This window comes from Pelophylax lessonae, assembly GCF_965119305.1.
Source record: "Pelophylax lessonae genome assembly, chromosome: 2".
NCBI lineage: Eukaryota > Metazoa > Chordata > Amphibia > Anura > Ranidae > Pelophylax > Pelophylax lessonae.
The window spans coordinates 492,703,909-492,718,394 of record NC_138769.1 but is presented as its reverse complement, the minus strand read 5'-3'; the positions used below and the strand labels follow the sequence as shown (position 1 = coordinate 492,718,394).

General features: G+C 43.8%; 1 protein-coding gene across 3 annotated transcripts in view; it reads right to left on the bottom strand.

The window, feature by feature from the left end:
- Positions 1 to 3,466: 3,466 nt before the first annotated feature.
- UGGT2 (UDP-glucose glycoprotein glucosyltransferase 2) overlaps positions 3,467 to 14,486 on the bottom strand; it is a gene marked incomplete at its 5' end in the record, with an annotated part of 753,177 nt that continues 742,157 nt past the window's right edge. For 2 of the 3 annotated variants that reach the window (XM_082245311.1, XM_082245313.1), the window contains 2 exons: positions 3,467 to 3,655; positions 8,037 to 8,181. In XM_082245311.1, the coding sequence (XP_082101437.1) occupies positions 3,630 to 3,655; positions 8,037 to 8,181 (171 nt within the window). In that variant the 3' untranslated portion in view covers positions 3,467 to 3,629. The remainder of the gene's footprint in view (positions 3,656 to 8,036; positions 8,182 to 14,486) is intronic. The other variant, XM_082245312.1, reaches the window with a different exon arrangement.

The window sequence follows — 14,486 nt, the reverse complement described above, 5'->3', positions numbered from 1 at the left end:
AATTATGCTCTCACAAATTGGAGTGCAGGAAGGTTGGATCGGGTTATTACAATTGCTCAGTTTGTTGTGTGTCAAGCCTGACTGTCTTAGGCCAGCAATAGATGGAGCACATTTCTTTCCTGCAACCACAGACAGTGTTGACAGGGGAATCCCTCCCGCTGAGCCATTGTGTTCTCCTGGCAGGGGAAGCTGTCCCAGCTGGGATGGGACAGTGATTATTACTAGTGGCTATAACAGCCGCTTGCAAAAATTGCATGTAAAATCCGACAGGCTGGTTGTACCCAAGTTGATTGATTAACTTGAGTACATTCAGCCTAGCCATACATGGTTCGAATCTCAGCCGGTTTCCCGGCTTTAGTATTACTTTGTGTACATTTATACATCTGGTCCACATGGTCAAGCCATTTTTCTCAAAATGCGAATTTACCAAGTGTTTACTTGATTAGGACACAAAATTAAAAAAGCTTGGTGCAATTAGGAATGCCAAACTATGGGCTGATAATTGTTTTTACCCAGAATACTAGCATACTGGTAAACAGAGTGCACCAATACAGGCAAGAAAAAAAAAATCAAAGTATTGCAGAGTGGGATACGTATTCAAACACAGAATCCAGAGGTTTGATATATACATAACCGTATACACATGCTCCGAACCAACCCTGACAGATTTTAGCCTGGGGATCAGTCAAACACGGAATGCTGCAATCTTGGATGAGAAAAAAAATAAGCAGCCTGTCTTCACCCTACCATGGACATCAAGGCAGTGTTGTCTTAGTTTTGAATGGAATGGGGGAGGGTTAGAACCCCTGTTAGGGGTTATTGCTATGGGGCTCATTTAGAGAGATTTACCCTCACTTCCTGTCCTGCTGACATGTTACCAGACAGGAAATGAGAGGAAACGTCAAACACTGACAGAAATAAAAATGCTTATGTATAAGTCCGTCTGGAGGGATGTTGGGGGAGGCTGTGCAAACATAGCAGCTATTGCAGCTTGCATTGACAAGCCAGACAAATGCAGGCCTGGAGGGATGCCATGCAAACCTAGTTGATGGGTAAAGGGTGTGTGCTAATGAGGTCAGATGGTAAACTGCTTCCTATGTCTGACTGGATCTCACATCCCAAATCTACATACCGTGTAGATTCATGACGTTTTCTACAAACACAGCGAGGCCTTGGATATTCTGTTTTTTTAGTTTTTTAGGATCCTGTCTAAATTGGCCCTAGTGTTTGTATGAATGTGAGTTAGGAACCTTAAGGATTGTAAGCTCTTTGAGGGCAGGGACTGATGTGAATGTACAATATATAGGTAAAGCACTGCATAAATTGATGGTGCTATACAAGTACCTGTAATAAATAAAATATTCAATGACTATGATAACCTGGGCAAATTCTCTCAAAGATTATGTAATCCAACTTGCTAGTATTAATCACGTTTTGGAGGGAAAAAAGGCTGTTTTTATTTAGCAAAACTGAAAAAAAGGATGCATACATAACAATATCAATGAAAAATCTGTAAGAGTTTGCACACTGTGGCTTTTTTATGTGTTATTTCAGATCCAGGAAACCCAGATAACTACATTATTATAATAAAATGATTCAGGAGTCATATAGAAAAAATCCAAACACATAACTGCTCACTGGCTGGATGTTAAATGCCCCCATTTACTGCTTATTGCTACAAAGAAAATACAATGCTGTTGGTAAATTGTCCATTGCCATTACCTAAACAATTATTATCTAGTCAGGAGTCCGTTTTCCTATAGGTAAGCAAACGTACACCTCCACTTTGTGGATGTGACCCAAACTTTTCAGCTAATGCTTCATATATTAGTAGACAAGTAGTTCATACATAATAACTGATATAGGTGTTGATAGCAGAATCTGCCACTCTATGCAGGGTGATAAGCAGAGGAGGACTGGGCCAGGGGGTAAATTTCCCCCCTGGGCCTCTCTGATACCCCGTAAAAAGGCTGCACTGCTTCTGCCACAGACATGCCTAAAGGATTCTTGGTGAAGAGAAGTAAAAAGTCTCCACCGCTGACCTACTGAATGCGGGATGAAGACAAGGACAGAGCACAGGCCTCCCCCCAGCATGGATGGTGTAAACTGTGTCTGAGCAGAAGCCGGTTCCATGCCCCACTGGAGACTCTCCTGCCCCAGGCAGACCTGACCGAGCTGTCCCAGCTCCCCCCAATTGCCCCCTGCTGGCTAAATCGGAAACCTGGATTTGACTAGTGCGTAGAGAGAAACTGGAGCAGAGCTTCAACCTGGAATGGGGGTAAGGAGGAGGCAGGGAAGAGGGAGAGTGGGAGAAGGGCCCATGGGCCTCTGGTTTGTACTTGCCCTCTGGGCCGAAAGTTGGCAGTCAGCCCCTGGTGATAAGTCTACCTGTCCTAACCACTAGAAAGCTTTATTTTTTCTCTCTACAAAGATCATTGTTTGGCCAACACATATGACAACACCTCAGGTCTCATTGCCTCCTAAAATGGTTATCAAGGAAAATACCTGGGTAACAATGCAGCTAAAAATAGACTAAGTCTTTGACATCCTGGTTATTTTGTTCTATTTTCCAGGTGTTCCTCTCTGGAGGTCAGTGACCCTGAGGCCAGTTCATCTTTCTTCTATGTCAGGAGAGAAAAAAAAAATCATGTGCAGGGGGAACTATTGAATGCATAACTCCTTTGACCAGTTTAAGATATATTTAGCTTAGCTGATTCTCACACACAGTATGTACACATATGCTGAAAAAAGAGAAAATGCCACTTACATTTTACACACATATATCATGACAAAATATACCTCTTAAACACAAAATATAAACAAATAAAAATGTTAGAATAAAAAAGCAAAATAAAAGAATTATGTATTCATTTTCTTTCAAGGTAGAAAAAACTGCAAAGTAGTAAATGTGAATATAGTACATCTATACAAAACTAGATTTACAGTATAAAGACTGTGGGAGGGCAGTGTACCTAACCTGAGATGAAATGAACAGATCATTGAAGAATACATGTAGCTGAAGCACAGCTGCCCAAGAATAGCAGCACATAACTGCTCGGGGGAGGGGGTCTGATTTTAGCGTTATTCACAAATTTCAGTACTAACTCTTCATCTGCAGTGTGCTTTATTGCTGTTTAACTAAGCCAAGGGTGAATTACTTGTGCAAGTTACCATTTGCGCCATTGCGGTGGATTCGGCTGAAAAGCAGTATTTCACACTACAGCTTGCTTGGAATGGTAGAGGAGAACGAAACCCTTAAATGTTGCACTAAATTTACATAGGGAGTGATTCAAATGGGTGGTAAAGGACAGTATACTCATGTGCAGAAAATACCCGCTTGTATTCTAGTATAGAAGATAACAGAACAGACAAGATGAGAAAGAAATGTGCCTGGGACCTCAAGGCATTTTATAATCTCCCTTTTATAACAAATTAAAACCCTAAATCCTTATTACATAATATAAAAAAAAAAAAAAAATAAAGAGAAAACTTTTTAGCAGTGCACCACTTCAATGAGGACCTCAGTGTGTTCTTTTTATGTACAAAAAAATAACATCACAATTGTTTCAAGTGTTATTCTCTTCTTTTTCTTCTTGTCAAAAGCGATTTCTTTTACATCTCTGTGATTTCTAAAGTTCATCGTGTTTCATATCTGCTGGAACAAAGGAAACACAGAAGGCAATCGTGAACACTAAACAATGCAGGTTGATCTGTTTCAGATGATTTCACCAGCATGCTGTGTTGTGACATACTGGTACTGTAAAAAACGATTATAGCATCATTCCCACTGCCGTATGGTAAGCAAGCGGTACATTCCTACTGTGCATGAAAACATTCACAAGATGTGGGTGCAGGTTAGTATTGATTGCATTGGTATACATGGGCTCTATCCATTTAAGCTAGTAATGACACATTAGTTGAGTTCAAGGAACCTTTAGATTTTTTAGACTGTTATTCTTGGGCAGAAATGGCGATATGCACTAAGGTGTCATGGGAAAACATGGAGCTAAAGGCCTCATGCACACAGGAAGTAAAAAATACTGCTTTTACAGGTGTGGCCCACCCTTTGCAGCTATAACAGCGTCAACTCTTCTGGGAAGGCTGCCCACAAGGTTTAGGAGTGTGTCTATGTAAATGTTTGACCATTCTTCCAGAAGTGCATTTGTGAGATCAGGCACTGATGTTAGACAAGAAGACCTGACTTGCAGTCTCTCCAATTCATCCCAAAGGTGTTCTTTCGGGTTGAGGTCAGGACTCTGTGCAAGCCAGTCAAGTTCCTCCACCCCAAAATCGCTCATCCATGTCTATTAACCCTGCTTTGTACACTGGTCCAAATCATTCGGTGGAGGGGGGGGGGGGGTTATGGTGTGGGGTTGGGCTTGGCCCCTTGGTTCCAGTTAAGGGAACTCTTAAGGCATCAACATACCAAGACATTTTGGGCAATTTTATGGTCCCAACTTTGTAGGAACAGTTTGGGGATGGCCTCTTCCTGTTCCAACATGACTGCACAGCAGTGCACAAAGCAAGGTCCATAAATACATGGATGTGTGCGTTTAGGGTGGAGGAACTTGACTGGCCTTCACAAAGTCCTGACCTCAACCTAACAGAACACATTTGGGATGAATTTGAGCAAAGACTGCGAGCCAGGCCTTCTAGTCCAACATCAGTGCCTGACCTCACAAATGCGCTTCCAGGAGAATGGTTAAACATTCCCATAGACACACTCCTAAGAAGAGTTGAAGCTGTTATTGCTGCAAAGGGTGGGCCAACTCAATATTGAACCGTAAGGACTAAGACTGGGATCCCATTAAATTAATGTGCGTATAAAGACAGGCTTTTGGTAATATAGTGTATATGAGTGTATATAGTGTATATGAGATAGAGGCACAAGCTTTCAATAAGGACTTGTTTTTTTGGGACAACTTAGTGGGCACTCCCTTTGGAAAGATTTCCTCCCATTTTTGTAGCATCTCCAGGGCAAGGAGTAAAGGGAAATCTCCCCAACAGTACACAGAAAGCAAACAACAATGTACTGTGTTACAAATTAGTATGTCAGAAATTAGCAGCAATAATCGAAAAGATAACTAGAAACTCTGGTCATACTATAGCAAATTACTGATATCAGGCTACAGGAAACTCTCAGAAGCTGCTGGAATATTAAAGGCTGCTGCCACCTCACTTATGAAAGACACAGAGTGCAATCAAAAACATGTATCATGTAGCTTTAGAAGTGCACAAATTATACATTCAAAATACTATACTGCACACACTTCTTTGCAAACATCACAATTATTTTAGGTAGGTAAGCCCTGATTGCGAACTCACTTGCAGCCTGGATCAGTGGCTTAGGAAATATACACTCACCAGCCACTTTATTAGGTACACCTTGCTAGTATCGGTTTGGACCCCTTTTGCCTTGAGAACGGTCTTAATTCTTCGTGGCATAGATTTAACAAGGCGTTGGAAACATTCCTCAGAGATTTTGGTCCATAGTGACATGATAGCATCACGCAGTTGCTGCAGATTTGTTGGCTGCACATCCATGATGCGAATTTCCCTTTCCACCACATCCCAAAGGTGCTCTATTGGATTGAGATCTGATGACTGTGGAGGCCATTGGATTACAGTGAACTCATTGTCATGTTCAGGAAACCAGTGGTGAGATGATCTGAGCTTTGTGACATGGTGCATTATCCCGCGGGAAGGAGCCATCAGAAGATGGGTACACTGTAGTCATAAAGGGATGGACATGGTCAGCAACAATACTCAGGTAGACCGTGGTGTTTAAACGATACTCAACTGGTACTAAGGGGCCCAGAGTGTGCCAAGAAAATATCCCCCACACCATTATACCACCAGCCTGAGCCTTTAATGCAAGGCAGGATGGATGCAAGCTTTTATGTTGTTTGCGCCAAATTCTTACCCTAGCATCTGAATGTTGCAGTTAAAATCGAGACTCATTAGACCAGGCAATGTTTTTTCCAATCTTCTATTGTCTAATTTTGATGATCCAGTGCAAATTTTTGCCTCAGTTTCCTGTTCTTAGCTGACAAAAGTGGCAACCGATGTGGTCTTCTGGTGCTGTAGCCCATCTGCTTCAAGGTTAGTTGTGTTGTGCATTCAGAGATAGTATTCTGCATACCTTGGTTGTAACGAGTGGTTATTTGAGTTACTGCTGCCTATCATTTCGAAACCAGTCTGCCCATTCTCCTCTGACCTCAACAAGGCATTTTCGTCCACACAACTGCCGCTCACTGGATATTGTCTTTTTTAAACCATTTTCTGTAAACCCTAGAGATGGTTGTGTGTGAAAATCCCAGTAGATCAGCAGTTTTTGAAATACTCAAACCAGCCTGTCTGGCACCAACAACCATGCCACGTTCAAAGTCCTTTAAATCCCCTTTCTTCCCCATTCTGATGCTCGGTTTGAACTTCAGAAAGTCATCTTCACCACATCTAGATGCCTAAATGCACTGATTTGCAATTTGTGTTACCAAACAATTGAACAGGTGTACATAATAAAGTGGCCGGTGAGTGTATATTTTTATGACCAGTATTCATTCACATTCCAGATAATCTGCATGCACCTAACATGTTCAAAGCTTGATTGTAGGAGACAAACTACCTGAATGTGAGCTACTGAATAAGAGAATTCTCTGGAGTAGAATTATAATAGCAATGTTAGGATTATGTTAGTAGCAGAGTAGTGTACATTTAGCCATTGATCAAAGCAAAACATTTAGAACTTAAGTAAAAAATGTTATTTACTAACATGTTAAGTTTCTACATCAAGCAAAGAAATCTAACATGTTTGGAAATCTTAAAAACCTGAAAAAAGCATATTTGATAGTATATTTCTGTTACATAACTAAGTTTTTGTGCAGTCTCTGTTAAAATAAAACCAATATTCTGGACCAATGTACTTAAAAAGGGCTGATGATAAAATGATTAAATATCAGTAGGGAATAGAGGATTTAGCTTAACCACTTCCCGCAAAATCATGTACCTGTACGTCATTTTGCTGAAGTGGTTGTAGGCATCACCCCTATATCGGTTTTTAGAGCGGAGTCGGCTTTCTAGTAACAACCACCAATGCGGCTAATCAACCGATTCGGCTTTGATTGGGCCTCGATGTAGAAACCCGTAAGCGACGTCACAACGTCACTTCCGGTTTAATTGGCAGCTAACGACACAGATTTAAAAAAAATTACAGTATTCAAAAACAGCTTGACGTTTTAAATACTTGCAGAGAAGGGGTTTGGCGTCTTTTAGACACCAGATCCCTCCATAAGAGTACCTGTCACTGCCTATTACTGTCACAAGGGATGTTTACATTCCTTGTGAAAGCAATAAAAATGGATCAGAATTTTTTTTTTTTTAAGGGACAGTGTAAAAAAAAAACCTAAAATAAAAAAAGGGAAAAAAATGTTTAAAGCGCCCCATCCTTTTGTGCTCGCGTGCCAAAGAAAACGCATACGTAAGTCACGCCCGCAAATGTAAACAGTGTTAAAATCAGTGATCATTAGAGCGAGAGCAATAGTTCTAGTGCATGACCTCCTCTGTAACTCTAAACAGGTAACTGTTAAAAATTTTTAAAGCGTCACCTATGGAGATTTTTAAGTACCATAGCTTGTCGCCATTCCACGAGCGTGCACAATTTTAAAGCGTGACATGTTGGCTGTTTATTTACTCGGCGTAACATCATCTTTCACATACAAAAAAATTGGGCTAACTTCACGGTTTCGTTTTTTTATAAATTTTTTGAGGTGTATTTTTTTCCAAAAAAAATTGCGTTTGAAAAACCGCTGCGCAAATACAGTGTGACATAAAATATTGCAACGACCGCCATTTTATTCTCTAGGGTCTCTGCTAAAAAAAAAATATATATATATATACTGTGTATATATATATATATATATAATGTTTGTGGGTTTTATGTAATTTTCTAGCAAAGAATACGGATTTTCATTTTAACTTGTAAACAACAAATGTCAGAAACAGGCCTGGTCTTGAAGTGGTTAAATCCATACACTTACCAGTGGCAGAGGCCTGTGTCTCATTCTTTTTCTGCTTGTCTATCCTTTCCAGAAGTTGTCTGATCTTATTGTCATAGTCCGCCCACTCGGGTACTATCCGTGCAGCAGCTTTTAGTTTTGGTTCTTTTGTTTTGGGATTATTACACTGTAATATAACGCAAAACATAATCCATTGTTATGTACACAAAACAATATTATACATAAATTAGGTCAAATAAATGTAATTACATCAATTTTTGTTATTAAAGTAAAACCACACTTTTATGGTTTCAAACAATCCCTCCAGATAAAGCACATGCACTGCAAGGATTTAAGCAACTTTTGTCCTTACTTTCCTCTGTTCCAAAGATATGGATATCTGCTTTACCGTGCTTTCTTTAAGTAACTGCTAAATTGGAGAATCTGCCTTCATAATCATCCCCTGAGCAATCTCCCATTTGTAATAGATGAAAGAGCTCAAGAAAACCTTTAATCTTGAAAGCATCTCACAAAAATAAATAAAAAACAGCAACTTTTCCTACTGCAGAGGATGCTTTTGGTGAGCCAATCAAATACAAAGAGAGAAAGCATTCTGTGCACATGTTGCCGTAGATGCTAGGTAGGGACACTCGAGTCCCCATTAACATCAGTCTCCTTTTACATCACAGTCCTGTGCAGTAACGCAGAGTGCAGGTGTTAGGAGTGGATGTTCAACAAATTGCAGGGGTCAGAAGTATGTAATGCATCAAGGCCCCCCTTACCTTCGCTTTACTTCGCTAACCACAGTATGTCCTATTCCCCTTGGGACCCATGTGCATGGAACACACTGCACTGAGATAACTCCATTCCCATGCATCCTGCAGGATGGTTCACAAGATTGTTGCCGCCCCCCCAAACAAAAAACACAAGATAAGAGTTTTTTGTTTTTTTAGGTCAGAGAGTTTAAAAGGCTGCCAGGTTATCCTAGCAGCTGGAGGGATCTATCTTGCAATGGATACTTTAGAAAACTTGCTTCCTTTGTTAGATTGGTAGAATAGAACAAACAGAGCCGGAAAATTTCTAAAACATTTGGTGCTTTCAACATACTGGAGTATGCATCTTCTCAAGGAGGCAAATTTGGCTTCTTTAGGGGTTGATGATTGTTGACAGGAGGATCAAATACCACCAAAAGAAAGCTCTATTTGTGGGGAAAAAAAGGACAAATTCAATTTCGGTACAGCGTCGCACGACCGCACAATTGTCCGTTAAAGTAACGCAGTGCCGAATAGCAAAATATGGCCTGGTCAGGAATGGGGTAAAATCTTCCAGTCTTAAAGCGGTTAAAAATGCGCTCATTGAGATTTTTTTGTCAAAGACATGTAGCTAAATACATTTTGGCCTAAATATATGACAAAAATTGAATATATTGGATATTTTTTAACTGTAGAAAAATATTGTTATTTTTTCAAAATTGTCGCTTTTTTTTATTAATATCGCAAAAAATGAAAAGCGCAGAGGTGATCAAATACCACCAAAAGGAAGCTCTGTTTGTGGGAAAAAGGACGTAAATTTCATTTGGGTACGGCGTTGCATGACAGCGCAATTGTCAGTTAAAGTCGCACAGTGCCGAATCGCAAAAAGTGGCCTGGACGTAAAGCAGGAAAATCCTCCGGTCCTAAAGTGGTTAAATCAATTGATAAACGTGACCAGGTGTATACAAAAAATATATATACAATACAGACCAAAAGTTTGGACACACCTTCTCATTCAAAGAGTTTTCTTTATTTTCATGACTATGAAAATTGCAGAGTCACACTTCAAGAGGTAGTCACCTGAAATGGTCTTCCAACAGCCTTGAAGGAGTTCCCAGAGATGCTTAGCACTTGTTGGCCCTTTTGCCTTCACTCTGCAGTTCAGCTCACTCCAAACCATCTCGATTGGGTTCAGGTCCAGTGACTGTGGAGGCCAGGTCATCTGGAGCAGCACCCCATCACTCTCCTTGGTCAAATAGCCCTTACACAGCCTGGAGGTGTGTTTGGGGTCATTGTCCTGTTGAAAAATAAATGATGGTCCAACTAAACGCAAACCGGATGGAATTGCATGCCGCTGCAAGATGCTGTGGTAGCCATGCTGGTTCAGTATGCCTTCAATTTTGAATAAATCCCCAACAGTGTCACCAACAGTGTCACCAGCAAAGCACCCCCACACCATCACACCTCCTCCTCCATGCTTCACGGTGCGAACCAGGCATGTAGAGTCCATCCGTTCACCTTTTCTGCGTCGCACAAAGACACGGTGGTTGGAACCAAAGATCTCAAATTTGGACTCATCAGACCAAAGCACAGATTTCCACTGGTCTAATGTCCATTCCTTGTGTTCTTTAGCCCAAACAAGTCTCTTCTGCTTGGTGCCTTTCTTTAGCAGTGGTTTCCTAGCAGATATTCTACCATGAAGGCCTGATTCACACAGTCTCCTCTTAACAGTTGTTCTAGAGATGTGTCTGCTGCTAGAACTCCGTGTGCCATTGACCTGGTCTCTAATCTGAGCTGCGCTTAACCTGCGATTTCTGAGGCCGGTGACTCGGATAAACGTATCCTCCGCAGCAGAGGTGACTCTTGGTCTTCCTTTCCTGTGGCAGTCCGCATGTGAGCCAGTTTCTTTGTAGCGCTTGATGATTTTTGTGACTGCACTTGGGGACACTTTCAAAGTTTTCCCAATTTTTCAGACTGACTGACCTTACTTTCTTAAAGTAATGATGGCCACTCGTTTTCCTGTACTTAGCTGCTTTTTTCTTGCCATAATACAAATTCTAACAGTCTATTCAGTAGGACTATCAGCTGTGTATCCACCTGACTTCTGCACAACACAACTGATGGTCCCAACCCCATTTATAAGGCAAGAAATCACACTTCTTAAACCTGACAGGGCACACCTGTGAAGTGAAAACCGTTTCAGGTGACTATCTCTTGAAGTGTGACTCTACAATTTTCATAGTCATGAAAATAAAGAAAACTCTTTGAATGAGAAGGTGGCTTCCAACATCTGCTCCCACACCCTCACCACCGGCACCCACCCCCCCTGTAAACCAGATTCGTCAGTGCCGCATAAGAGCCCAAGATAGCAACTTCAAGATTGACCGCTGGATTGGATCTATTTTGAGCAAACCACCAACGGACAGTAACTAGTACCGCAGCCCAGTAGTGTTTCTTAAAGCACGGCAGGGCCAGTCCCCCCTCCCCCCCCCCCCCCCCCCCGAGGACAGAGGCAGCTGGAACTTCCATCGAGCTATACGGGGAACAGCCCCCGCCCACATGAAGGAAGAAATAACACCCTCTAGTCGACGAAAGAAGGACGCCAGTATGGGCACAGGGGTGTTTCTAAAAACTTAGATAAACTTGGGGAGAAAGGTCATCTTTAATAAATTGACACGCCCCACAGGCGTCAGAGGAAGTATTTTCCACACTTGACATTTTGTGGTCAACTGCCGAAACACCGGCCGCACTATAACCCCTAAGTACCGAAATTGAGAGACCCACTCTAGGGGGGCCACAGGAGGTGATGGGGGGGATGTTGCAGTGGCAAGAGGGAGCAGGCTCGATTTGGACCAGTTAATTCGTACCCCTGAGAACCCGCCGTGAACATCTATGAGCTTCAATGCCGCCACTAGGGAGTCAGAAGTATCATTTAAATACAGCAGAGTGTCGTCCGCGTACAGGGAAATCCGCTCAACCACAGGGCCGACCATCAAACCCCCCACTGCGTCCGACGCACGTAGTACTATGGCCAGGGGCTCAATGGTCAGAGCAAAGAGACCAGGGGAAAGTGGGCATCCCTGCCTAGTGCCTCTATGCAATCGGAAGGAGGGGGACAGAAGGCCATTGGTGCGGACGCGGGCTACAGGGGCCTCATAAAGGAGTCGAACCCAGGCAATGAAGCGTGGTCCAATGCCAAAACGGGAAAGCACCTGCCACAGGTACGCCCACTCCACGGAATCAAAAGCCTTTTCGGCATCAAGAGAGGCCACTGCACCCAGGAACCACTAGCCACCCCGTATGCCAGGTTAGTATGTAGGCGGCGAATGTTTATGTCCGTGCCCTTACCCGGCATAAAACCCGTTTGGTCACCATGCACCAAAGTCAAAATCACTGAATTCAGGCGGTTGGCCAATATTTTAGTAAGGATTTTAGCATCCATATTCAGCAGTGAAATAGGCCAGTAAGAAGAACATAGTTCGGGATCCTTTCCGGGTTTAGGCAGGACAACAACAACAGCCTCCTACATAGAGGGCGGGCGGACACCTGCCTCCAAGGCAGCACTAAGCGTTTCATGGTAGTGAGTCAACAATGTACAGATTCGTCTTATAAAATTCTGTAGGGAGTCCGTCAGGCCCAGGGGTTTTCCCAATCTGTACTGATTTAATAGCCCTCCGAACCTCTTTCAAAGAGATAGGGGGCGTCCAAAAGCTGAACCTTGGTGGAGGGGAGCGAGGGGAATTCTATGCCATCTAGGTACGCAGATAAGTCGGGAAGGGAGTAAGTTACCCTGGATTCATAAAGCTGTGAGCAGTACTCCGCAAATCTAGCGTTAATCAGACGTGGTTCAGAAAGGAGAGACCCATCCACCGCCCGTATGTTAGCAATGCCCACCGTACCAGAGCGTTCCGCCGCCAGCCATGCCAACAGCCTGCCGGACCTCTCCCCCTGCTCAAACACTCGTTGGGACTGGAAGAGAAGGAAGCGACGACAGGATTCAGCATGGATCAATGCCACCTCCCGGTACGCCGACTGCATATCAGCACAGGTACTCCCATCTTGCGTGGTCAAGTAGCTAGCCTCCAAAGATGCCACTCATTTCTCAGCCAGTGACAAGCGAACCCGGGATTCCCCCCGAACCTTAGCAATAGTGTATTGATAGCAACCCCTGGCATAAGCTTTAAACGCGTCCCACACCATGGCTGGCGTGGAAGTGTCAACGTTGTGACGCCAGTAGTCCTATAATTCAGAGGACATCAGCGGCACAACCCGCTCATCCGTGACCCAGAATCTGGACAGCCTCCACAGACCCTGGCCCACGGCCGTATCAGTCGCAAGAGTCACTAGCACAGGGGCATGATCCGAGATGCCCTGAGAGAGGATTGAGGCCTCCTCTACCCTGGACAACAGAGACGGGCTGACATACACCACATCAATGTGCGAAAAGGAGGCATGTGTGGCTGAGTGGCAGGTGTATTGCCGCAGGGTGGGATGCTTCCATCGCCAGGCATCCTGCAACCCCAACGCCTCCGCCCAACGGGCCAGAGCTGACTCAGTCGCAGGATCCCCATGCAGCCTGTCCACAGCAGGGTCAGGAGCCATATTAAAATCACCCGCAAAAATTAGGGGTAGGATAGCCAGCAACCAGACTCTGAAGCTTGTGCAGAACAGTCATATCAGCAGGCGGTGGCACATATAAACCAGCAATAACCAATACAAGTCTGTCACAGAGAGCATGGATTACCACATATCTGCCCTCAGGGTCAAGGTGGAGATCCAGCAGCGTAAACGGCAAGGAGCGATGTACTAAGACACTGACTCCACTGGAATAGGACGAAAAAGTAGAGGGATAATAGGACCCCACCCAGGACCTCTTTATAGAAAGCACCCTGGCCCCCGTGAGGTGCATCTCCTAGAGTATACAAACGTGCGGGTGATGCTTCTGTAATAATGAAAGCACCAGGGAGCGTTTAAACTTGGAATTCAAGCCCTGCACGTTCCACGTCAGCACACGCAGGGGGGCCATGGAGCAAGAGCAGAGAATAAATACTGAGGTTCAGCTGCCGGATCACAACCCGAGCCACCAATCACCCCCCACCCCACACCTCAAAGATGGACACAGTGTAACTCCACAGAAAATAGTGCACAATTGGTCAGCTTGATACCCTGGTGGCAAACAGATGTATAAAACGTAAACTAAAAACAAACAAAACAATCCCATAAAAACTCCGCCCCCCTCCCTGCAACACCCCAAAAGCTCAGTTTCGATGTCTATGAGCTACCGCAGCAGCGCCCAGAGGAACAAAACCAGAAAAAATAAAAACAGTATGAAAAATAGAAAAAAGATGATGTTATGTCCCAACAAGAAGAGAATTACATAGCCCTCTAGGAGTTGGATGCAGTCCACTACCTGCCAATGGGACCCCCCCGATTAATCATAAAAATGAAGGAGATGGAGAGGGTGATGGGGGAGAGGAGACAGTCCAAACGACCAGGGTTCACAGCAAGTCCAACCACTCTGGGACCCCGCAGAACGGGGTACCCCAGGGGGGGAGACCAGGTCTAATTGCAGAGGGTAGGCAACCCGGGGAGGCAGTCAGGACAATAGCAGCCACAGAGATGGGACCACAAGCCGGTGGGGAAAAAAACAGCAAAGAACTCCAATGTGGTCAGATCCCATACATCAAGGCACAGCAGGGCAGCAGCCTCAGAGCCTGGGCATCGACTCCAGCCACGAAGA